At 40.4% G+C, this 26,075-nt stretch overlaps 1 protein-coding gene across 1 annotated transcript in view; it reads right to left on the bottom strand.

Annotated features, from left to right (window-relative positions):
• SDAD1 (SDA1 domain containing 1) overlaps window positions 1-26,075 on the bottom strand; it is a 40,208-nt gene that overhangs the window by 13,113 nt on the left and 1,020 nt on the right. The window contains exons 2-14 of the mRNA XM_032149905.2: window positions 17,823-17,927; window positions 17,263-17,361; window positions 13,562-13,672; window positions 11,837-11,908; window positions 11,658-11,758; window positions 9,965-10,022; window positions 9,260-9,334; window positions 7,290-7,391; window positions 6,219-6,288; window positions 5,192-5,295; window positions 3,190-3,247; window positions 1,685-1,743; window positions 17-93 (exon numbers count right to left, since the gene is read on the bottom strand). Coding sequence (XP_032005796.1) covers window positions 17-93; window positions 1,685-1,743; window positions 3,190-3,247; window positions 5,192-5,295; window positions 6,219-6,288; window positions 7,290-7,391; window positions 9,260-9,334; window positions 9,965-10,022; window positions 11,658-11,758; window positions 11,837-11,908; window positions 13,562-13,672; window positions 17,263-17,361; window positions 17,823-17,927 — 1,091 coding nt within the window. The remainder of the gene's footprint in view (window positions 1-16; window positions 94-1,684; window positions 1,744-3,189; window positions 3,248-5,191; window positions 5,296-6,218; window positions 6,289-7,289; window positions 7,392-9,259; window positions 9,335-9,964; window positions 10,023-11,657; window positions 11,759-11,836; window positions 11,909-13,561; window positions 13,673-17,262; window positions 17,362-17,822; window positions 17,928-26,075) is intronic.

The raw sequence follows: 26,075 nt of genomic DNA, 5'->3' as shown, positions 1-26,075 counted from the left end.
ACCAGATTCTACATACCCTACTGTCATGACTTCTCCAGAGTTCTTGTCAGTAACAAAATTGTTTGCCACAGTCATAAGCAATGATTGAATAATCTGAATTGGAAACAAAAAAGAGATGGGTGCTGGTTGAATGTCTGCATACACAAACACTTAAGAATGAAAGGACAATAGATTATTCATAGTGGAAAACCCAGCCCTCCACCTTCAGTTTAGGAACTGGAAGTAATCAAGATTAAGGAAGACAGATGAAAACACTCCACTTAGGAATTCAGTGTTTTTCTTGGCTATCCTCAGACTAAATCAAAGAAAGGAATTACAAGCTTTGAAAAACAATCTCTATAAATTTACTAATATTCTTGACCTCCCCTAGTTATACAAAATTTGTTTATTAAAGAAAATCAGAATTCTAAACAACCTGTCCAAAAGAAACTTCACTTTTTATGAGATGTACAACTGAACTTCTGTGTAGATCTCCTTAAGAGTTAGTGTCTCTTCTATCTATTAAAAGAAGAAAACGGTGAGGGAAGAGGGGACAGTAACCCTTGTGGGAAAAATGACTCCTGTTGTGGGAAGTCAGGGACCCCGAATGGAGGGACCAGCTGAAGCCATGGCAGAAGAACATAAATTGTGAAGATGTCATGGACATTTATTAGTTCCCCAAATTAATACTTTTATAATTTCTTATGCCTGTCTTTACTACAATCTCTGAACATAAATTGTGAAGATTTCATGGACATGTATCACTTCCCCAATCAATACTCTTGTGATTTCCTATGCCTGTCTTTACTTTAATCTCTTAAACCCATCATCTTCGTAAACTGAGGATGTATGTAGCCTCAGGACCCTGTGATGATTGCGTTAACTGCATAAATTGTTTAAACAATATGAAATCTTGAAAAAAGAACTGGGTAACGGCGATGTTCAGGGAACAAGGGAGATAACCATTAGGTCTGGCTGCCTGAGAGCCAGGCGGAACAGAGCCATATTTCTCTTCTTTCAAAAGCAAATAGGAGAAATAACGCTGAATTCTTTTTCTCAGCAAGGAACAGCACTGAGAAAGAAAATGTGTTCCTAGAGGTAGGTCTCTGAAATGGCCGCTCTAGGGACATCTGTCTTTTACGGTTGTACATAAGGGATGAAATAAGCCCCAGTCTCCTGTGACACTCCCAGGCTTATTAGGATGAGGAAATTCCCGCCTAATAAATTTTGGTCAGACTGGCTGTCTGCTCTCAAACCCTGTCTCCTGATAAGATGTTATCAATGACAATGTGTGCCCGAAACTTTATTAGCAATTTTAATTTCGCCCTGGTCCTGTGATCTCGCCCTGACTCCATTTGCCTTGTGATATTTTATTACCTTGTGAAGCATGTGATCTCTACGACCCACACCCTATTCTTACACTCCCTCCCCTTTTGAAAATCACTAATAAAAACTTGCTGGTTTTGCAGCTTGTGGGGCATCATGGAACCTGCCGACATGTGATGTCTCCCCCGGATGCCCAGCTTTAAAATTTCTCTCTTTTGTACTCTTTCCCTTTATTTCTCAGATCACCCGACACTTAGGGAAATAGGAAAGAACCCACACTGAATTATCGGGGGTGGGTTCCCCCAATAGACCCTGAAGTACCTAACACTAACACTGTCATCCATGCCCTAGGTCCAGAAGTCAGGTTACAAGTTCTCACCTCTGGGGGTACTAGGTGATGAGATGCTTGTGCAGCAAACAGAAGGATCTTTGTTACTTCTGAAAACATAAGAGAACAGAAAGGTCATGGTCAGTGTATCAACCTGCCTCTGAGGACCACAGCAAACATGGCAAGCACATTCTGGTCTAAATGGTATTGCTGCTTATTCCACCGGGAACACTCAATCCCCAGATATCTGCTTGGCTTACCCCCTCACTTTCTTCAGGTCCCTGCTCAATAGCTGCCTTATCAAAAAGTCTCTCCTGACCACACAATCTAAAACAGAAGCCATCCCGACACTCCCTATTGTCCTTATCCTGTTTCCTTTTCCTTCAAAACACTTATCTTTACCTGGACATATTATATATAGCACATCTACATCTGCCTCCAGATGTAAGCCATGAGGGTAAGGACCTTGTTTTACGTTTACTGTGGAATTCGTACTGTCTTAATGCAGTGCCTGGCATAAAAATCATTAAATAAATACTTGCTGAATGAATGCACACGCGCGCGCGCGCACACACACACACACACACACTCTCTCTCTCTCTCTCTTTTCAAAGGGGCAGCATAGCATAGGTAACAAACAAGGCCACTGGCAAAAGAAGTGAGGTGAATCCTGATTTTCCATTTATTTGCTGAGTGACTCTGGTCTTTTTTTTCCCTTTGTATACCTCACAGGATTAATGTGAGGATTAGACAAAATGACGTATGTAAGGCACTTAGCACAGTGCTTGGTCCATGTTAGATACCAAATAAATGTTAGTTTCCTTCCTACTTTGGTTCAGGTTCAAAGACAAGAACAATCATCTCTTCTTTCCTGCTTTTGTGTTGTTTTTCATTGAGAACGCATCCGAGGTCAATGTGAGCAGTAAGATCAAATCTTAATATCTATTACGAAGATGCAATAAAAAGTCAATTTTTTGAAAAAGAATTTTCCATGAGTATTTACAGTATTACAAGAAGACTTGCTTTGAGAAACCAATTTGTCATTGTTTTCTTTTCTTTTCTTTTTGAGACGGAGTTTTGCTCTGTCAGCCAGGCTAGAGTGCAAGGGCACAATCTCGGCTCACAGCAACCTTCGCCTCCTGGGTTCAACCGATTCTCCTGTCTCAGCCTCCTGAGTAGCTGGGATTACAGGTGTCCGCCACCACACCCAGCTAATTTTTGTATTTTTAGTAGAGATGAGGGTTCACCATGTTGGCCAGGCTGGTCTTGAACTCCTGACCTCAGGTAATCCACCCACCTTGGCCTCCCAAAGTGCTTGGATTATAGGCCTGAGCCATTGTGCCCGGCAGTTTTGTTGTTTTAAAAAACAATGGTTTCTTAAAGTTGAGGATAACGACAAACCCACAGCAAACTCTAAAAAGAAAATAAGGGCTTCTCTCCACATCTCTAATGTAGAGCACACTGCACTCCTGTCTTTAGTGATTCCAGAACAAAAGACTTTGCATGTTTATTCTATTACCAAGGCCACCAAAGAAACATGGCAAGTGGCGGCTTACCTCTTTGGTGGGGCTGCAGAAACCTTTGCAAAAAGGGATAGAAATTGAAGAGGAAAAGCTGTGGAGAGAAAACTGACTTTAATACTGATGCAATTGACACTACGGAGTTCCATTTCTTCTCACTGCAAATATATCACCACGCTCAACTAATTGGTGAACACTTTTGTTTTTTTCTCAGTAAGCAATCATGCCCTAGGATGATTCAATATGCTGTATTAACCAAGGCTAGGAACTCTCTCAAATGAGGCTATGCTGCTATCCTCATTATGTAAAGGAGGAAGCAAGTATATGCAGAATGAACTAGAGGAAGGCGAAGTAAACAAAATGTAACATTCTTCTACTCTTAAAACTGGTGTGGCTGCAGGAACTAACTTTTTAGTGTTCTAAGGAGAGGGGATTATGGGAAGGAACAGCATTGATAACAAGGCTCCAAAACAACAGACAAAATCGGAATTCAAATCTGAATAGCACCGAGTATAATTTAATCAGCAAAGCTCACTCCTGGTTATATTCTTGTATACCAGTCCAACCACATGGAAGGAGTCGGGTCCAACCACATGGAAGGAGTTACTCTGTGCACCATAATTCAGAGGGAAAACATTAACACTCTGAAGTCCACCTAAACAAAGGTGACCAGGGTTATTAAGGAAATGGTAATGTTTAACTTCAAGAAGAGAAACTGGAAATAAACTGGTCTTTTTCAAGGTATATCAGTTAGGTGGGAATAAACTAATTTTTTCTATTTCAGCCACAGAGCAAAAGTAGGGTGGGCCACTGAGAAGTTGCAGGGAAGACTTTGGTTGAACATAATGATGGATGTTCAATTGTAGTCAGTTGTGAAACTCCAGTATCATTTTCCTCAAACCACACTTAAATCACGAATCACTTTTTCTTTCCTATAGAGCTCAAACTCAGTCTGAATGAACTTGCTGCACAAATATAACAAGAATTGATCCTACACTGGGACTACAGCCATGGAGAAAAAGCAATGTAGTCAGTAAAATGTTAACAGGTTTTTCTCAGAGAAAGGGAACAATTACTTTCACTCATGTGTACTTTCATTTTCAACTTGATATATGTCTATATTGTTTGAAAAGTGTTTTTCTTTTCTTTTTGTTTTTTTAAATGGATGTTTGGAGCAGCAGTCACAAGATCAAAATGATAAGGAAAAACCTTAATGGTCATTTCTTCATGGCTTAAATTTCTGGGTATCTCTTTTTCTACAATGGTATCTAGTCTGACAGTATATGTAAAGTTCCCATATATATATACCAATGAGGAGCTCTTGCAACTAACATTTGTAAACATGACAATTTCCTACTAGAGGGATCTGGAAGTCAGGAAAGCCAAGAAGGGTTAAACAAACAGTGAGATGTAGTAAGTCAATTAAAATATGTGCATTATATTGGCTCAAGAAAATGTGTATGCGCAACAAAGTGAACAAAAATAAAGTAACAAAGCAGAACAGGCCAGGCGCGGTGGCTCACGCCTATAATCCCAGCACTTTGGGAGGCCAAGGTGGTCTGATCATGAGGTCAGGAGTTCGAGACCAGCCTGGCCAATATGGTGAAACCCCGTCTCTACCAAAAATACAAAAAAACTAGCCAGGTGTGGTGGCGTGCGCCTGTAGTCCCAGCTACTTTGGAGGCTGAGGCAGAAGACTCACTTGAACCCAGGAGGTGGAGGTTGCAGTGAGCTGAGATTGTGCCACTGCACTACCAGCATGGGCAATAGAAGGAGACTCTGCCTCAAAAAAAAAAAAAAAAAGCAGAGAATAAAATAGCCTGTCCACAAATGGAATATATGTACAAATTAACATCCACATTACTGCAAAGAAAATGAAGTGATATAAATAGTTATTTTCAGAGATGTTACTCTTCTGTAAATTTTATGTGTTTAAATGTATGAGGGATAAAATTAAGCCACTGCTCTACCTAATGGCTTTTCTTTTGCCATGGTAAATTCTACTTCAAATATTCACCAAGAGAAACGTAATTCAAACCTCATGAATTCCCACCAATCTGGAGATGAGGTTCATGAGCATCATCTTCACTTCAAACCTCTCCTTACAGCACTCAAGTTGCTTTAGTAGTTTTTCCGCAAAATCTGGCAAGCAGAGGATGAAAGAAGTACATTGTGAGTCCATGGTCTATGTGACATTTATGTAACAGGCGTAGGAAAAGTCAGTAGTTAGATCAGTGAATAGACTGACAAACAGGTGAATATATCAATATATGTAATGGTGCCCAAAGTTAAGTCTTAATAATTCCCAAGTTTTTTAGCATCAACACCTAGAGTGACTGTTTGACAGGTGCTCGCTTCACTTAATAGCTCTCTAGAGCCTTGCTTCTTAAAGGGGTAGTCCACAGACCCAGCAGCTGCTGGTCCACCTGGGAGGCTTGTTGGAAATGCAGAAGCTCAGGCCCCACCTCCCCAGGTGATCTGTATCTACATGCAAGTTTGAGAAACACTGATGTATAGCAGGGGTCAGCAAATCTTGCCATACATTAGAGTACTGAGAGCCCCAACGCCCAGCTACACCCCATACCAACTAAATTAGATTCTCTGGGGATAACAGGACCCAAGCATCAGTATAGTTTTTATAAATTCGCCAGGTGAGACCAATGTGTGGCTTAGTTTGAGAACTAGTGTTCTCGAACAAGGTTTCCCAGATTTTTAGTTTCCACAGACTGTTTTTTGTTTTGTTTTGTTTCGTTTTTTTTAAAAAAAAGGACCAACAAAAGACTGCCAGTTTATTTGGTCAAGTACAATGCCCTATTACAATTGTGTTGTTAAAAACATGAATCTCAGAAAGACCTGTTTTTCCATATTTTTCTTGTTCTGCGATAGACTGGGAATCACTGCTTTAGAAGACAATTTTGTAGGTTACAACCAACTAGTAACAACTAAGCATTTATTGACTATCTATTAAATGCCAGGGATCTCATATTCCCTGAAAACCCCAAAGGCAGGAAATAAAATAGGCAGAGATAAGGCCAACAAGGAACTCGGAAGTCATAATTACGTACCTTGGGGATCATGAATCAAGTGAATGGCTGAAAAGTTAAACACCTCTGGTTTTTTCTTCTTTTTTTGTTTCTGAAAGGGAGAGGAAAAACATTTTCAGTCTGAGTTACAGTGATGATGCTCTTAGAACTTAATGTGCTAATAAGGCTGTTATAAGTCCATTAGACTCTTTAAAAAGAAAAAAAACTTTGTTCTAAAAACCTTTTCAACTAGAAGAATTAAAGTTGGTTTTTGCCTTTTAAGATTAAATGTGGGGAATGTGTTCCAACCATTAGCACCTATGAGACTTACAGGAATTTGGAAATGCAAACATTAATAATATGGTTTGGCTCTGTGTCCCCACCCAAATTTCATCTCGAACTGTAATCCCTGCATGTCGAGGGAGGGACCTGGAGGGAGGGACCTGGTGGGAGGTTATTGGCTAATGGGGCAGTTTTCCCCATGCTATTCTCGTGATAGTGAGTTCTCACAAGATCTGATGATTTAAAAGTGTTTGGCAGATCCCCTGTAGTGCTCTCTCTCTCCTGCCACCATGTAAGACATGCCTTGCTTCCCCTTTGCCTTTCCCCATGATTTTAAGTTTCCTGAGGCCTCCGCCACCATATGCAGAACTGTGAGTCAATGAAATCTCTTTCCTTTATAAATTACCCAGCCTCAGGTTGTTCTTTATAGCAGTATGAAAACGAACTAATACAATTAGTAAACACACAAGGGCCAAATTAATGACTTTCAAAATCATTACGAAAATATGAAATGTACTGCATTTATGTACTCTTCTGACAAAACATGTCTAGGAAAGATACCATAATACAAGCTACCTTGATCAGAACAAGTAAAACGTGAATTTAATTAAACTAATTTTTATCCAAGTCACTGATTTTGCTAGAGCTGAATACATTTATTCATCTAAAATATTAATAGTGCTTAAAAATAATAGTGCTTAAAAATTCATCTAACATTTCTAAGTATTCTGAAAATAGTACTCTGATTTTAAATTCTTAAAAGCTCTGGCTAACAACAACATATTCTTCATTCTAATCACTCCTATCTCATTTTCCAGATACAAGTCCCACCTTGAGCACTTTCATTGCCTTTTCCAACTTTTTCTTGTTTTTGGAACTTTTCTTCCCTGTAGCATATTGTACTAGCAGGTCTCTTGCTGTTGGTCCATCATCCTAAAGAAGAAATTACTTTGTAAAATTGTAAACAAGGAAAATCTGCACAGAATGAAAGAGTAAACCTTTCAGCCACTTCTTGGTTCTTATACTCTTTGCACACAGCTATTAAAAATGAATACTACTTTTAGGCTGGGCGCAGTGGCTCACGTCTGTAATCCCAGCACTTTGGGAGGCCAAGGTGGGTAGATCATTTGAGGCCAGGAGCTTGAGACTAGCCTGGCCAACATAGCAAAACTGTGTCTCTACTAAAAATACAAATACTTAGCTGGGCTTGGTGGTGCACACCTGTAATCCCAGCTACTCAGGAGGCTGAGGCAGGAGCATCACTTGAGCCTGGAAGGGAGAAGTTACAGTGAGCTGAGATCACACCACTGCACTCCAGCCTGTCTCAAAAACCAAAAAACGAAAAAAAAAAAGAAAAAAGAAAATTAGGTGGAAAAAATATGCCTATGTGTGCACAAACAGGTACATACAAAGATTTTCACTGTAGCACTTTTTTTTTTTTTTGAGATGGAGTCTCACTCTGGCACCCAGGCTGGAGAGCAATGGCACGATCTCAGCTCACTACAACCTCCACCTTCCAGGTTAAAGTGATTCTCCCTCCTCAGCCTCCCAAGTAGCTGGGATTACAGGCACACACCACCATGTCTGGCTAATTCTTGTACTTTTAGTAGAGACGGGTTTTGCCATGTTGGCCAGGATGGTCTTGAACTCCTGACCTCAAGTGATCTGCCCGCCTTGGCCTCCCAAAGTGCTGGGATTACAGGTGTGAGCCATTGCGCCCAGCCCTCATTTTTCCTTTAAAAACTGTTGTTGACAACCCGCTCGGGTCCCCTTCCATGCTGTGGAAGCTTTGTTCTTTCGTTCTTCACAATAAACCTTGCTACTGCTCACTCTTTAGGTCCGTGCCATCTTTAAGAGCTGTAATACTCACTGTGAAGGTCCGTGGCTCCAAAACAACAACAACAACAACAACAAAAAACAAAAACCGTTGTCTTCCTTTACAAATATGTACATAGTTTACTATGGCATATGTATTCCCATTGCCCTATTCTGAAATAAGTATCATTTGCTTTCAGAGAGTTTCTCTCTTTTTGTTATTTAGGTTGCCATTTACAATAAAATGTATTAGTCAGATACTGTTTAAGAGATGCTATCACATATTCCAGTACTTTGGTTACCAAAATACTAAAATGGGGAAGGATAATTTTTTTTTTTTTTTTAGAAATTCTTATTTTAATATTTCATGCCATCAAGAATCTTGATTTTTTTTTCCTCAAAGATATGCTGATGATGGCCGGGTGCAGTGGCTCACGCCTGTTATTCCAGCACGTTGGGAGGCCGAGGCAGGTGGATCATGAGGTCAGGAGATCAAGACCATCCTGGCTAACACGGTGAAACCCCATCTCTACCAAAAATACAAAAAATTAGCCAGGCATGGTGGCGGGTGCCTGTAGTCCCAGCTACTCGGGAGGCTGAGGCAGGAGAACGGCGTGAACCTGGGAGGCAGAGCTTGCAGTGAGCTGAGACCACGCCACTGCACTCCAGCCTGGGCAACAGAGGGAGACTCCGCCTTAAAAAAAAATGTTGGTGTCAATTTTCATCCTAAATTTACATAGTGAGATATAGGTATAAGTTTAGAACTAAGATCAAGGTTGAATAAATCTGTTTTATTAATTATATAACCAATCTTACTGAATACAAGTGACAAATTCCAAGTAGAGTAAAATAGCATGGCAGAATTCCATAAAAGGGCAAAGGTGTCATCTAAGTTTCTTTCTAACTTCAGCAGTCATAGACTTTACAATGTGTACTCAGAGCAATAATAAAAGGTAAGATTCAGAAGCAGCTATGATTAAACTAACCTCAGATTCGGAGTCACTGTCCTGTTTTTCATCTTCATCTTTCCCAAGAAAGAATGTCAAAGCGGCAACTAGTATCTAAAGACCAATGAGAAAAAAGTCAGCTACTTGATTCAGCTTAAAACAAAGAATAAATCCTTTTGACTATGCTTTATACATGTGCATGAACTAAGATCTGAACAACAAATTCAAAGAGTGGTGGGATTTTTGCTTATTTTTTCTTAATTAAAAATTGTTTTATGTTATTTCTCTAATAAATAATTTTAAAAACTAGATAAAAACTGCGAGGCTCTATATAGTTATCCTTCGAGACTGTCGAGAATTTCTACATCCCCTATAAGAAAAGTGACACTGCAGTTCTTCTAACAGACAGAAGTCAAACACTGACCTTAAATTTCTTTTAGCAGTGCCTAAGCCCAACAGAAGTCAGGAATTACAGGAGAAAACATTAAAAAACCACTGAGGCTATCATTTACTACATAACAATTTAAAAACTCATAATTCTATTGACTCTTTTAAAGTTCAGATGACCCAGGAAAGCAGTATAGGAACAAAGAATGCATCACTTAATATAAACTGCATGTCTGCACATCACTGCATGCCTGGTGTGCAGGCATGCAGTTTATGCTGAGTGATGCTTTCTTCTAACTGCATGCAGAAGTAGACCACCCACAGACAGAGCTTACACACAGCCCTACAGGCGCTCACCTTGGTGACCTTAGAGAAACATGCAGTTGTGATAACATTGACAGTTTTGGCATCATTCCTGGGGGAAGACAATGAATGCTTTGAAGTAAATTTTCATTCTACTGTATTTCATAGCACAGACAATGGCACAAAATAAATGATATAACAAATGTTTGTGACGTACTAGAATTCCCAATTGTAATATTTTAAAAAGATCTGAGTTGCTAAATTACTCAACCACAGGTAAAACATTTCATTAGATTTTAGCCCAGACTTACGACAAAATTTGCAGCCATTAAGATGGGAGTATTTAAAGAATTTTTAATGACGTAGGAAGCTAGTCAAGTGCAAAAACAAACAAACAAAAAAAAACAACTGAGAAGATCAGAGACAGTGGCTCATGCCTGTGATCCCAGCACTTTGGAGGGCCAAGGCAGGCGGATCACTGGAGGCCAAGAGTACAGGTCCAGCCTGATCAACATAGTGAAACCCCATCTCTACTAAAAATACAAAAAATTAGCTGGGCATGTGCCTGTAATTCCAGCTACTCGGGAGGCTGAGGCATAAGAACTGCTTGAACCCAGGAGGCGGAGGTTGCAGTGAGCCAAGATCACACCATTGCACTCCAGCCTGGGCAACAGAGCAAGACTCTGTCTCAAAAAAAACAAACAAAAAACAATAACAATTGAGAATTTAAAAACTATAATATATAGGCTGGGCGCAGTGGCTCAAGCCTGTAATTCCAGCACTTTGGGAGGCCGAGGCAGGTGGATCACGAGGTCAGGAGATTGAGACCATCCTGGCCAACATAGTGAAACCCCGTCTCTACTAAAATACAAAAAAAATTAGCCAAGCGTGGTGGTGCGTGCCTGTAGTCCCTGCTACTCGGGAGGCTGAGGCAGGGGAATCGCTTGAACCCAGGAGACAGAGGTTGCAGTGAGCCAAGATCATGCCACTGTACTCCAGCCTGGTGACAGAGCAAGACTCTTTCTCAAAATAAATAAATAAATAAATAAATAAATAAATAAATAAATATTAAAAAAATAAAAACTATAATACAGAAAAATTTCAACCATATTTAAAAATTCACATTAAACGAAAATGACTGGGTGGAAATACCATAAATACTAACAGTAATTGATTAAAACCACTTTTTAAATTTCTCCAAATTTTCTGCTGTAATGAATATTACTTTTATAGTAAAAAAAATGTTAGTCAATAAGAAAAGCAAAAGAAATGAGTTAGGGACACTGTATCAACAAACTGAAGTATACGAAGCATGATATTTTATATAAATAGGATGAATTGACTTGAAAATCTTCAGAATGGCAGAAGAGAGAGCACAGATTTTGGAGTCAGTTAGATCTGGGTTTGAATTTCAGCTCTGCCTCTTAATAGCTAAACTTTTACTAACTCTAAGAACTTCCATGTCATTACTTATAAAATGGGGATAATTCCAGATAAGCTACATCTTCTGTTCTCAAGTTGTTCTAAGTGAGGTCATGTCAAAGTGCCCGACCTCAGTAGATGCTCAAGAAATGACAACCAATGTCATCAGTCATTTGAATTGCCTCTATTTTTACTTCCAACTTAAATCTATGACAGAGGTATATTAAAGAGCTCAAGCTCAAGAGAAGTATTTGTATATGTGCTCTGTGTTAATTACAAACGAAAAAAGAGTCTACTTCTCAAGAGACAAGTATATATACACTACCAGATGTTCCTTCTGTAGAGTTCAATCATTACATCTAAAGACATCTTGGCTGCGGTTGCATTGCTATCTCTTAACATGGTGTACATGAAATTTTGCAATACCTGAAGAAAGGAGGAGAAAGAAGACTTAATACACTGATGGTACAATGCTGCAAACATGGAAAGCAGAAAAGTACTTACTACATTCACTTTATTGTTCTTGTGTTTTGCATTTATATTCTTGATATCAGTCACAATATGTGTGTATAAAGTCTGAGGAAAAGAAACAAAAATATATACATTAAACCTAACCAACATTTTTAACCTTGCTAAATCTGGAGAACAGTATGAACGTACAGGATGACTTAATTTTACCTATTTTTCATTCTATTGCAAAAGAAACCCAAACCAAGCAAACAAACAAAAAAGCAACTACAAAGCAAAGCAAAGTTGTCCTCAAGAAGTTAAACATGGAGTTTAATGTAATACGGCACAATTCTCCTAAGTATATATCCAAGAAAATGAAAACATCAGTGTTCACACCAGCATTCATAGCAGCCTTATTCATAGTGGCCAAAAAGTGGAAATAACTTAAATTTCCATTAGCTGATGAATGGATAAACAAAATGTGGTATATCCATACAATGGAATATTATTTGGCAACAAAAAGGAATAAAGTACTGATACGTGCTATAACACGAATGAATCTTGAAAACATTATGCTAAGTGAAAGACTCTAGTCACTAAAGACCACATATTGTATGATTCCACTTATATAAAATTTCCAAAACACACAAGTCTATAGTGACCCAAAGTAGACTGGTGATTCCCTAGAGCTAAAAGGGATGAGGAACAAGATTAACTACTAATTGGAATAGAGTTTCTTTTGGCGGTGACAAAATGTTCAAAAATTGATTGCAGTGATGGTTGTACCATGCTGTGAATACACTAAAAAACACTGAATTGTACACTTTAAGTGGATGAATTTTACGTAAATTATATCTCAATAAAAGTGTTATTAAACAAAAATGCCCCAATTTACCAAGCACCTAACTGCACGCAGGAAAATACTGTGAATGCACATATCACTGGTGCCCACACCATGCTCCCATGGACCACTTTTATTCCACAAATTAGACCAAGAAGTACAATTGCTAAAATCAAACAGTGGTAGTCTCTTAATACTTTGAAAAAAAATTTAAATTAATGAATGTAAACTTCAGTTTTTCTTTCCTTTTTTTCTTTAAATACAGCAGCGGTCTTGCTATGTTGCCCAGGCTGGTCTCAAACTCCTGGCCTCAAGTGATCCTCCCACCTCAGCCTCCCAAAATGCTGGTATTACAGGTGTGAGCCACAGTGTCCAGCCAAGTTTTTCCATCTTAAATTTCTTTCATAAATCTTTAGCTTCTAGTCTTATATAAGCGAATGCAAAATCGTGGGAAAATGTTAATAACAACAAAAAAGTTTTTTGTGGGGGAGTGGGTCAGTTATAGCTGACCAATGTCCTGATTTAGCCAGCCAGTATGGTGCTGTAGTAAAAGGCTTGGGTTCTGGAACCAGAGCCTGGGCTTATATCCAATCCCACCACTAAGAAGCAGTGTGAGAGTGGGCAAGTTACTCTATCTCTCTTTAACCTCAGCCTTTTCATCTGCAAAGTAAGAATAATAACAATGAGATCTCTCTCTCATAGGGCTTTGTGAGTAAATCAGTAAATACACAAAGCTCTGAGAATGGTGCCTGGCACAAAGTATGCACTCAATAAATATTGGCTATTAACACCATATTACATGCACACAATGGTTGCTTTTTCCTGTTAAAGTTATTATTAACTGTATCCAACAATGTAAAGCATCGATAATTCAAGAGACAACAAAATTTTATGTCACCTCAAGGAAGATGCAGGGAAATATTTGTTTTGCCCTTTACCTTTCGTAGAAGCTTATCATGGCAACGAAGAAGTTCAAAGAAGAGTTCTAGCAGGCTTGATGGATTGATGAGATTCTTATTTCTCAGCAAGATCAAAGCTTTGCAAAATGTCTCGGAAGGAAAAAAACATCCCATAAGATAATGGTAAAGTTAACAAGGTGAGAAAATAGAGCGTATATGTCCCAAGACCTTAATGTCTTTTACTAACTAGACACTATTGTAGGATTCAGAATAGTCAGTCTCTGCCTTCATGGAGCTTACACTGGGGATAGAGCAGAATGGAGGACAGACAAGCCAAGTAAGCACGTAAAAAGGAGATCTAAGAAAATAAGTGTCATGCAGGAAGTAAAACAGGGTTATGTAATTGATCAATAGTGACTGAGGGAGGGCCACAGGGAGGTCAACTAAGGTCTCTTTGTAGTGTCACCATATGGCAAAACCCTGAATCCATAAAGACAGGTGGGATAACAACATAATACACTAAATTGGAATAATCAATGCGAGTTTATGACCTTGTAAGGCATTCTTCTGAAGTACCATCAGCACTAAGAATGGCTCAACAGCAGTTGCTGCATGCCTGCCCTGTGCCTTTTTTTTTTGAGATGGGTCTCGCTATATCGCCTAGGCTAGTCTTGAACTCTTGAGCTCAAGCGATCCTGCTTCAGCCTCCTGATTAGCCAGAACTGTAGGTACCCAGCTATTATTATTATTTTTTTTTTCTATTTTTAAGAGATAAGAGTCTCATTATGTTGCCTAGGCTGGTTTCAAACTCCTGGAAACTTCTCAAATGATGCTCCTACTTCAGCTTCCTAAGTAGCTGGGATTACAGGCATGAGCTGATGCGCCCGGCAGCCGTGGCACTCTTGCTTACCACTAACTCTTACATGTAGTCCTATCACCCAAATTTTGTGTTATCCTTCATTAGATGAAATACAATCCTTGAAGAATAGTTGATTCCAAGTCTTGGGGCAGGAAAAACGGTAAGAATGAATTTGGAACTATTTCTGCCAGAATTCAAGGATGCTTTCAAAAACAGGGGCAAGGCTGGGCATGGTGGCCTACACCCATAATCTCAGCACTTTGGGAGGCTGAGGTGGGAGAATCACTTGAGGCCAGGAATTCAAGACCATCCTGGGCAATGTAGTGAGACCTTGTCTCTACAAAAAAAAAAAAAAATAGCTGGGTGTGGTGGCACACACCTTGTGGTCCTAGCTACTTGGGATGCTGAGGTGGGAGGATTGCTTAAGCCCAGAAGCTTGAGGCTGCAGTGAGCTAAGATTGTACCACTGTACTCCAGCCTGGGCAGCTGAGTGACAGACTCTGTCTTAAAAAAAAAAAAAAATCAGGGAAATTGCTAAAAGGACTAACAAGATTCCCCTGGCCAGGTGGTGATAATCTGAACATAAAGTAATTAAAATAATAATGCTAAAAAAAAGTTTTAAAGTACATAAAAAGGTAGTTATAATGTCAATGAAATACATATAACTTATTTTTATTGATCTGATTAAGTAGGTAAGAATTACTACATATGGATATTTTATTTCTTCCAAAAAAAAATACAATGTTTCTATCTGTGTAAGCAGGACAGAGTGAACAAAAACTTGGGAATGATTCAAAAAGTCTTGGAAAAAGAGCAAATACACCAGGTAGAAAGAAAGCCCAGTGGCTGATAAGAATTGCTGGTTATCCCAATAATCAATTAAAAAGAGCTTCTTCCAGTGAGTTCAACGCTTCCTCTAAAGAGCAATGCTAAGTATATAGACTCAATCCTTTATCTCCTAGTAAAGGAAATCTCTATTATTATTATTATTATTATTTTTTTTTTTTGAGACAGAGGCTGGAGTGCAATGGCGCGATCTTGGCTCACCGCAACCTCTGCCTCCCAGGTTCAAGCAATTCTCCTGCCTCAGCCTCCCAAGTAGCTGGGATCACAGGCATGCACCACCATGCCCGGCTTATTTTGTATTTTTAGTAGAGATAGGCTTTCTCCATGTAGGTTAGGCTGGTCTCGAACTCCTGACCTCAGGTGATCTGCCTGCCTCGGCCTCCCAAAGTGCTGGGATTACAGGCGTGAGCCACTGTGCCTGGCAGAAATCTCTATTATTTTTTCAAAACCTACTAATCACCATAAAGCACTATAAAGAAATATACATACACATTTTTTTCCATTTTTAAAAAAATTTAGAGGTGGGGTCTTGCTATGTTGCCTAGGCTGCAGTGTAGTGGCTATTCACAGGCATGCTCATACCACACCTCAGCCTCAAACTCCTGACCTCAAGCAATCCTCCTGCCTCAGCCTCCTGAGAAGCTGGGACTACAGGTGCACCTGGCATATATATTAATTTAATAATGCCCACAGACCAGTTTGGTGGGGTACTGCCAGGAAAATAAATCCTAATTACTTGGAAAGCCATTAAGTCTCTATACTCAAAATATCAAATCTCTATGACCCACAAGGACTTCAAGAGTAACATGACACAGGTAAAAGCCTTTAGACTAGGGGTTCAAGTTTGGAGTCCCTTGGGCCGTACTGCCAGGTCCCACGTACCAGTTGAGTATCAATCAGTTGACAACACAGAGCCTGAAACCTTGGCTTGTCTGAGACAGTATTCTTTTTCTTTTTGGCCTAATCAAATTACTAAAATCCTAAAGTAGTATAAAAATGATAGAAATACAAAAAACCTGAGAAAGTCTAAAAGAAAACAAATATTAATCTAAAGACTTGGCATTTCTACAAGTTTTGCTATAGGATATATTAGTAAGTTTTGTGATCATATTTGCGTACTTATCTGCTGTAAAGAGGTTTGAAAAGCAGATGTATTAAATTTGGAAATGTCTTAGTCCCTAGAAGCAGAGACTGATTTATTACAAGTGGTTTGTTGTGGGTACAATCTCAGAAAGGAAGTGAAGGAAGGAGGATAGTGCAGACACAAGCAAAGCAAAGCAAGGATGTGTCCTTGACTGCAGACTAGCTTTAGTCCCAACACAGGAAAACACTGGAGCACATCCTGCAATGCAGTCAGAGCCACTCTGAGGTAATGGGCTGGGCTTTTGTACCACATGATAATGGACAGTGGGCTACTAGGGTAGGAGGACATCTCGCAGGCACTAGGACTCCGATTTAGCTGAGGACAATGTTCCAGAGAAAGGGCAGCTGAGGGCCACCAGCAGCTGACATTCACAACAAGTGGGGCAAACAGGTACACGGGCCTCGTGAAGGGAATGTCAGCCAGGACTCAACCTCAACCAGTAAAGGGACAATGATGAAATGCTCAAACTGACTGTCTAATGGATAAGTTTACTAATTTAAGGCATTATAAAAGTGACAAGTTGTGATTAGGATTCTTCATGCATATGAGATTTGAATGACTAGAAGAAATCATCTACTCAAAAGGTTAAAGAGCATCCTGTAGGGTTAGTGTGCTGGAAGAATAGAAAGATCACAGTATAGCTGAAAACGATATGATATCAGAAACATAGGCAGGAAGCAGATCATGCAGGTACTTTTGAGCCAGGTTATTAAGTTTCCGTTTTACTCTAAGTATAAATGAGAAGCCACAGAAGGATTTTTAGGAAAGGATAATACATTATAATTTACATTTTCCAAAGATAATTAGCTTAGAGGCTGTTCTCATTTAAATACATACGAACGCAGAACACATGAATACAGCACAATTCATTCATCCAGCTACTGGTCCTACCATTCGAAGATCTGGATCCAATACGGTATGATTGCAGGAGAGAAGATCTTTCACCTCTTGAGGAAAATTACTTAGGTACTCTGGGTAGCAGTGACTAATCTGTAACAAAGCAAAGGCTCTTCTGAAGTTGCTCTCTTTCTCTCCTATAATTCAGATGCATACATTTAGGATGTTCTGCAAAACGAGAGTAAAAGGCTATGTTTCATAGAAGTAGATGGTTCCAAACAACCTTCTTTTCCTTCTACATGTTAATTTCTCCAATGTTTATCATGGTTTCTCTAGTCTTGGTAATGTTTATGACATGATTTAGTACCTGCTTTTACGATGAATTTGAAGAAAAAAAATAGTCTTAAAGTTTTGTCCTGGTTAGTTATGCAAAAAGATCTAGTGACATTCTCTAACTCATGATAGGGAGAAAACAAAATTTGCAAAAAGGGAAAGTTAGAAAAATACGTTAATTAAGTTCCCATTCCAGAGTGGAATAAGGTTAAGTATTACTGAAAAAACATTCGGCAAACTGTGTGTAACACCGGTCTTTATTTAAGCAATTATATTCTTACCTGTGCCATAAACATCACCAGCTCTGCTAGTTCTTTGCTGGGTTTATTTGGTTGCAATTTGAAAATCTCCACATTGGATTTGTAGTGATTATACTGCTGTAGAAACTGTAGAAAAATAAAATTTAAGTTTGTCACATTCTATTACATGACTTTCTCAGTACAGACATTCAGTACAGAAATTCTTAGTAGAAACTGTTGAAAATCACATGGAGAAAAAGACACTGCAAAAGTATATAAAAACACTCCTTTTGCCTTATCTGCATTCTTCAAAGTGCGCTTTTTAAAGACCTGGGCACATCACAGATAGTCTAAAGACCTTTTCCTTAGAATTATCATTACAAGTTTAGGCAGCATGGTGTAAGAACAGAGAAGCATGAATCCCAAATTCAGATTGTAGACCTGTTCTGCCAGTTACTATCTAAATGATCCCGACTGCTGGGTGTAGTGGCTCACACCTGTAATCCCAGCACTTTGGAAGGTCAAAGTGGGCAGATCACTTGAGCCCAGGAGTTCGACACCAAACTGCGTAACACAGGGAGACCTTGTTGCTACAAAAAATACAAAAATTAGCAGGGTGTGGTGGCGTGCACCTGTAATCCCAGCTACTCAACAGGCTGAAATGGGATGATCACTTGAGCCCAGGGAGGTCGAGACTGCAGTGAGCTATGATCATGCTACTGCACTCCAGCCTAGGCAACACAGAGGCCCTGTCTCACAAAATAAAAATAAAAATAAATGACCCCTACTACCATATCCATGTATGCAGGGCACTCAAATCAGCAGAAAAATAACAGGTCAGAAATAGAAATTATATCTCAAGTACATGAAGCTCTCCAAACAAAATCCCCCGCCTCCACCGCCACCCCTTTTTAAAAATTATACTTTTAAGTTCTGGGATAAATGTGCAGAATGTGCAGGTTACATAGGTATACATGTGCCATGGTGTTTTGCTGCACCCATCAACCTGTCATCTACATTAGGTATTTCTCCTAATGCTATCCCTCCCCTAGCCCCCCACCCCAGCAGGCCCCAATGTGTGATGTTCCCCTTCCTGTATCCATGTGTCCTCACTGTTCAACTCCCACTTATGAGTGAGAACATGTGGTGTTTGGTTTTCTATCCTTGTGATAGTTTTCTGAGAATGATGGTTTCCAGCTTCATCCATGTCCCTGCAAAGGATATGAACTCATCCTTTTTTATGGCTGCATAGTATTCCATGGTATATATGTGCCACATTTTCTTTATCTAGTCTATCACTGATGGGCATTTGGGTTGGTTCCAAGTCTTTGCTATTGTGAATAGTGCTGCAATAAACATACGTGTACATGTGTCTTTATAGTAGAATGATTTATAATCCTTTGGGTATATACCCAGTAATGGGATGGCGGGGTCAAATGGTATTTCTGGTTCTAGATCCTTGAGGAATTGCCACACTATCTTCCATAATGGTTAAACTAATTTACACTCCCACCAACAGTGTAAAAGTGTTCCTATTTCTCCACATCCTCTCCAGCATCTACTGTTTCCTGACTTTTTAATGATTGCCATTCTAACTGGCGTGAGATGGTACCTCATTGTGGTTTTGATTTGCATTTCTCTAATGACCAGTGCTGATGAGCTTTTTTTCACGTGTTTGTTGGCTGCATAAATGTCTTCTTTTGAGAAATGTCTGTTCATATCCTTCACCCACTTTTTGATGGAGTCGTTTTTTTCTTGTAAATTTGTTTAAGTTCCTTGTAGATTCTGGATATTAGCCCTTTGTCAGATGGATAGATTGCAAAAATTTTCTCCCATTCTGTAGGTTGCTTATTCACTCTGATGATAGTTTCTTTTGCTGTGCAGAAGCTCTTTAGTTTAATTAGATCCCATTTGTCAATTTTGGCTTTTGTTGCCATTGCTTTTGGTGTTTTAGTCATTAAGCCTTGCCCGTGCCTATGTCCTGAATGGTATTGCCTAGGTTTTCTTCTAGGGTTTTTATGGTTTTAGGACTTATGTTTAAGTCTTTAATCCATCTTGATTTAATTTTTGTACAAGGTGTAAGGAAGGGATCCAGTTTCAGAATTCTGCATATGGCTAGCCAGTTTTCCCAACACGTTTTATTAAATAGGGAATCCTTTCCCCATTGCTTGTTTTTGTCAGGTTTGTCAAAGATCAGATGGTTGTAGATGTGTGGCGTTATTTCTGAAGCCTCTGTTCTGTTCTATTGGTCTATATATCTGTTCTGGTAACTTAAAAAAAAAGACTAGGTCTCCCTCTGTCACCCAAGCTGGACTGCCGTGGCACAGTCATAGCTCACTGCCACCTCAAACTCCTGGGCTCAAGAGGTCCTCCTGCCTCAGCCTCCTAAGCAGCTGGGACCACAGACGTTCACCACCATGCCCAGCTGATTTTTCATTTTTATTTTTTGTAGAGACGGGATCTCTTTATGCTGCCCAGGCTGGACTCAAACGCTTGGCCTCAAGTGATCTTCTCACCTCGGCCTCCCAAAGTGCTGGGATTACAGGTGTGAGCCATAACACCTGGCTCCTGTCTTCTTTTAAGTATCAAGAACTTTATGCTAGAGCTCTAGACAGGATGTGTTAACAACCAATAGCAGTAGACACATGGAAATAGTAATAGCTTCCACTTATTCAGCACTTGTTATGTACTAAGCTCCTCATGCACATCAACTCACTTAGTTATGTTTAGTTCTAACAGCCACCTGATAATCAAATGCTGGAATTCACCAGGCCTCAGTTCCACAGTTCCATGCCCTACAGCTAACTACTCTCCACCCATACATAGTCTATGTCTTTAAATTATGTGACATACACACACATACACACACACACACTCTTTCTCATCATCCCTACCTGGTCCAGTGAACTCCCAATTCACATATCCAGTCACCTGTCTGACATCTCTGTTTCGGTGTCTAAACAGACATCGTAAACTTAGCATGGTCAAAAAACATAACTTGATTTCCTCAACAAAACTGCCAGGCTTTTTCTAAGAACAGAAGTCAAGTCCCTACATGCTTCAGATACAACCACTTCTCTCTTGACCCGACACCTCCACTAAATAGGAGTGAGGAGAGGGCTACAGACCTCTTCATGCTACTGACAAAATCCTCACCCCATTTCTTCCCCCACCCCACCCATGGCCCAGCTAACACGATTTACCTGCCTTGAGATGATCAGGACTAATCTCATTACACCCTTTATGTGCATCAGTCACCACAAGAGCCCAGTATTCCCTGGCCATCCCTCATCCCCCTCACTCTAATCCTCATTCCACTAGAATCCTGAAACTCTTGGGGTGGGGCCAAGGCATCTAAATCTCTTTTAAACAGCCCAGTCATTCAGATGCTCTATGGGAACAGTGGTTTCCTCCTGACACACTGCTACATCGTTTCTTTCTCCCAGCATGGACGAGTCAGTAGGCATCCTCCTTTTTCATCAGTGCTACTTCCAGAGCACTCATATCCCTCCAGATTAATATCCTTTCTCCTCCTTAACTGTCCTCACCCCCAGCTTTAAATCTTATGCCACAAGACCCACTATTCCTCCTTGTAGTCATCTAAAGACTAGGGTTATCCTCACATTCCTTGAACATTTCAGCTCTTTGCTCACTGTCACCCTCTATCACAATTCCTTTTATAATACTTGCTGATTTCATATCCACATGGAGGGTCTTTCCAATACCCTGGCCCCTCATTACCCTGACTTATCCTCCTCTAATCATCTTGAACTTACTGTATCTTAGCACTCACTTCCATGGTCACACCCTAAATGTTGTCATTACCAATAACTATATTACAACTCCATAATCTCAACTAGAGGTATATTCCTCTCCAACCACATCTCCTATTTTCCAAACTCCAACGATCCTTCAGTCTCATCAGAATCCATAGCCCACTGAGCCTACTACCTTTCCACTGCACCTAAGTAACCCCCACGCCAACTTCCCTTCTCATCCTGCTTCAATTCCATGATCAATCATTATAATCACCTCCATCCATATACTTCAACTCACTTGCCCATTTCTCTTATCATTATACGCATTTGGTAAAATGCCCACCCTGTGCTTTCCTTCTCTACAGCTACACTCCCAGAGCTGAACATGGTTGGAGAAAATCGGCTAATTGGTGTCATTTTATTTTTTTCATTTTAATTTTTTTTAGAGCCAAGTTCCTGCTCTGTCGCCCAGGTTTCCGTGCAGTGGTGCTATCATGGCTCACTGCAGCATCAAACTCCTGGGTTTAATCAATCCAACTGCCCTAGCCTCCCAATTAGCTGGGACTATAGGCATAAATTCATAACTACAAACCTCAATTAAGCCCTGCATGTACTCCAGCAATCTCATTACATTTCTCCAGTCCCTTCACTTTCCCACTTTTCTGGACAACCATTTCATACTTCGCATTCCGTCCTCAAACCTCACTTTTTCCCTGTCCTCATTCTCAGCATATGATCTTATCTCCAATTTCACTAGGAATATAAGCAATCTGGGGATAATTTCCATTTAACCACCTATCTTCTCCTGTGCCCATATACTTTACCTTCTCTCCTATTACAAAAGCTATCAGGCCACCATCTAAGGCTAGCCCCTCCAGTTATGCATTAGATTCTAAACCCTGTAATGTCACTCAATCGAGGTCTTTGCTTCACTAGTCCCCGCCTCCCATTTCCTGCCTCAACAGGTTCTGCCCCATCAGTATATAGACATGCTGTTCTTTCTGCCATCTTAAAAACAAAACAAAACAAAACAAAACACACCTTTCTTGGTTGGGCATGGTGGCTCATGCCTGCAATTCCAGCACTTTGGGAGGCTGAGGCAGAAAGATTGCATGGTTTCAGCTTGGAGACCAGCCTGGGCAACTAGCAAGACCTCATCTCTACAAAAAAATCAACTGGTAATGGTGGTTGCACACTTGTGGTCCCAGCTACCCCGGAGGCTGAGGCGGGAGGACTGCTTGAGCCCAGGAGATTGAGGCTGCAGTAAGCCGTGATCACGCCACTGAACTCTGGCCTGGGCAACAGAGCAAGACTGTGTCTTTAAAAAAAAAATCCTTTCTTGGTTCCACTTTACTCTGTACCTTCTACTCTATTTCTCTCTTCAGAAAAAGTCCTTTAAAGAGTTGTCCATATATGTTGCCTAATTGCCCTCCTTTTTCAAAAAATCCTTTAAACTGAGATATAATTCATATACCATAAAATTTACACTTTGAAAGTAAACAATTCAGTTCTTCAGTATGTTCACTAAGTTGTACAACCATAGGTTTTTCATCACCACCAAAAGAAACCTCACTCCATTAGCAGTTATTTCCTATACCCCTTACCCTCAGCTCTGGCAACCACTAGTCTACTTTCCGTCCATATAGATGCACCTATTCTAGACATATTCTATTCATATACATTTCATACACATAGAATCATACTCCAATTGCTTTTAAACCTTCTGTAATCAGATTTTTGCACCCATTCCTCTTCCCAAACTGCTCATTGGATCAGGGTAGCCAATGACATCCATGTCGCTAATTTTTTTTGTTTTGTTTTTTTGAGATGGAGTTTCACTCTTGTTGCCCAGGCCAGGGTGCAGTGGCGCAATCTCGGCTCACTGCAACCTCCGCCTCCCAGGTTCAAGCAATTCTCCTGCCTCAGCCTCTGGAGTAGCTGGGATCACAGGTGCCCGCCACCATACCTGGCCAATTTTTGTATTTTTAGTAGAGATGGGGTTTCACCATGTTGGTCAGGCTGGTCTTGAACTCCTGACCTCAGGTGATTCACCCGCCTTGGCCTCCCAAAGTGCTGAGACTACAGGTGTGAGCCACCGTGCCCGGCCCCATGTTGCTAAATTTAATGGTGGTCAACTTTCGGTATTCACCTTATTTGACTCATCAGCATCTGATGTGCTTGGGTTCTCCCTCCCTTGGGAACATCTTCTATGCTTGGCTTCCAGAACACCTCCTGGTTTTCCTCAAAACTTCACTGGTTGCTTTCTCAGTCCCTTTTTCCAGTTACTTAGAAACTCACTGGCCTCTAAATGTTGGGAATCCCCAGGGCTTTCTCTACCTACCCAATCCAGGATCTAATCACCCTTCTTACTACTTCCTGTTACCATCCTAGCACCACTCAACCCAGCATCATCTCTTGCTGTGGATAATTCCAATAGCTTCTTATGTGGTGTCTCTGCTTCTATCTTTGCCCTCCTACATACAGTCTATCCTCAAGTCAGGGTGATCTTGTTCTCATATAGTGTGATTCATGTATTCTTCTGCTCAAAACCCTGTAAAGGCTTCCATCTCATTGGGAGGTAGAATCTCAAGTTCACCCCCTTTCCTCATTCCCCATTTGGAGCCACATTGGCCTTTATGTTCCTGAAACCTACCAGGCATACCTACCCCAGGGTCTTTATATCTTCTGTTCCTTCTGCCTAGATCATTCTTCCTAAACATATGCACAGCTCTCCCTCATGTCCTTCAGGTTTTCACTCAAAGATTACCATCTCAAGAAGACCTTCCCTAACTATCCGATTTAAAACTGCAATACCCATCTCACCCCCAACATACATAAGTACTTTCCTATTGTCTTTTTTTCACAGCACTTTTCATTATTTAACATACTATATTATTTGTTATTGTATATCACCCCCTACTAGAATGTCACTTAATGAGCACAGAATTTTTATCAGTACAGCTCAATATTATGTAGTCCCAGGGCCCAGCACTGTGCCTTACATATAGCAGGTAATCAACAGTATTTGTCAAATGAATGAACTTCAGGAAGTGGCACTATCATCTACCTAGACACATAAATAAAAAACCTGGGTGATCCTTCATTACTTCTTTTTTCCTTATCCCCCACATCCACTCCACCAGAAGGCTCTACTAGCTCTACCTCCATGTAGAACAGCACGAATCTTTGCCCATAATTCCAGTGACACCGCAATCCCCTGCCTGGTTATTCTGAGATCCATTATATTAGTTACCCTGCTTCCAGTGTTGCTCCTCTACAAGCCATTCCACATGTAACTTCCAGAGTAAATTCTTAAAAAAATATGTCAGATCATGTCACTCTCCTGCTTAAAACTCTTCAATCACTCCCCGAGGCACTCAGAGTGAAATCTAAACTCGTTAACAGGGCCTAAGAGGCTCTGAATAAGCTGACCCCTGCCTGCATTTCCTACATCATCTTCCACTGCCCTCTTCTATGCTGACTACACTTTAGCTACACTGGCTTCTTCTCTGCTTTTTTTTCCACCAGTAGCTTCTGCACTTTCTATTCCCTGCACCTAGAATGCTCTTTACCTGCCTGGCTCAGTATCATCACTGCAGAGCCACCTTCCCTGTTTACGGGGTCTAAATCAGAAGCCTCCAATTCTAACCTATTCCCATCCAGTTTTATTTTCTTCATAGTCTCTACCATAATAAGTCTACCCTCACTTGAATGTAAGTCCAAGAGAAGAATGCTTTCTTATCTGTCTTTTTTTTTTTTTGAGACGGAGTCTCGCTCTGTCGCCCAGGCTGGAGTGCAGTTGCGCAGTCTCGGCTCACTGCAAGCTCTGCCTCCCGGGTTCACGCCATTCTCCTGCCTCAGCCTCTCCGAGTAGCTGTGACTACAGGCGCCCGCCACCACGCCCGGCTAATTTTTTGTATTTTTAGTAGAGACGGGGTTTCACCGTGGTCTCGACCTCCTGACCTCGTGATCCGCCCGCCTCGGCCTCCCAAAGTGCTGGGATTACAAGCGTGAGCCACTGCGTCCAGCCTTATCTGTCTTATTCATTACTGTACCCCAATGCTTACCTAGAATAACAACACACAGTAGTTATTACATATGTGATTTTGCATATATACTTAAGTGAATTAAAGAGGTAGTTATTATCCCCTTCTTACATATTAAAATACCCACATGGGCTCAGCGATTAACCTGCTTCGGTTACACAACTGGTTAACAACAGAGTCAGGGGTAGGAGTTATCTAACGGAATTATATGGACTCTCAACTTAGCACTTTCTTTGCGAATGGCTATATAACGCTTTAAGCATCTCAAACCCTTGCCTATGTTACTTAACTTCTTGTACTTGTTTCCTACTCTTTATTTCCACTACCTTGATCCTTGGAGAGGCTCTCTCTACTGATGACCTAAGACACTGAGATTGCCATGTGTTAAAAAGCACTCATAAAATATATATATGTGAAAATCTGAAGGAGGAGGGAAGTGAGAAGGGCAACGAAAAAATTAGTAATTGTGTTAGCCACTGAACAAATCACAA

This window comes from Hylobates moloch, unplaced genomic scaffold (assembly GCF_009828535.3).
Source record: "Hylobates moloch isolate HMO894 unplaced genomic scaffold, HMol_V3 SCAFFOLD_2, whole genome shotgun sequence".
NCBI classification, from domain to species: domain Eukaryota; kingdom Metazoa; phylum Chordata; class Mammalia; order Primates; family Hylobatidae; genus Hylobates; species Hylobates moloch.
This window is presented reverse-complemented; position numbering and strand designations above follow the sequence as displayed.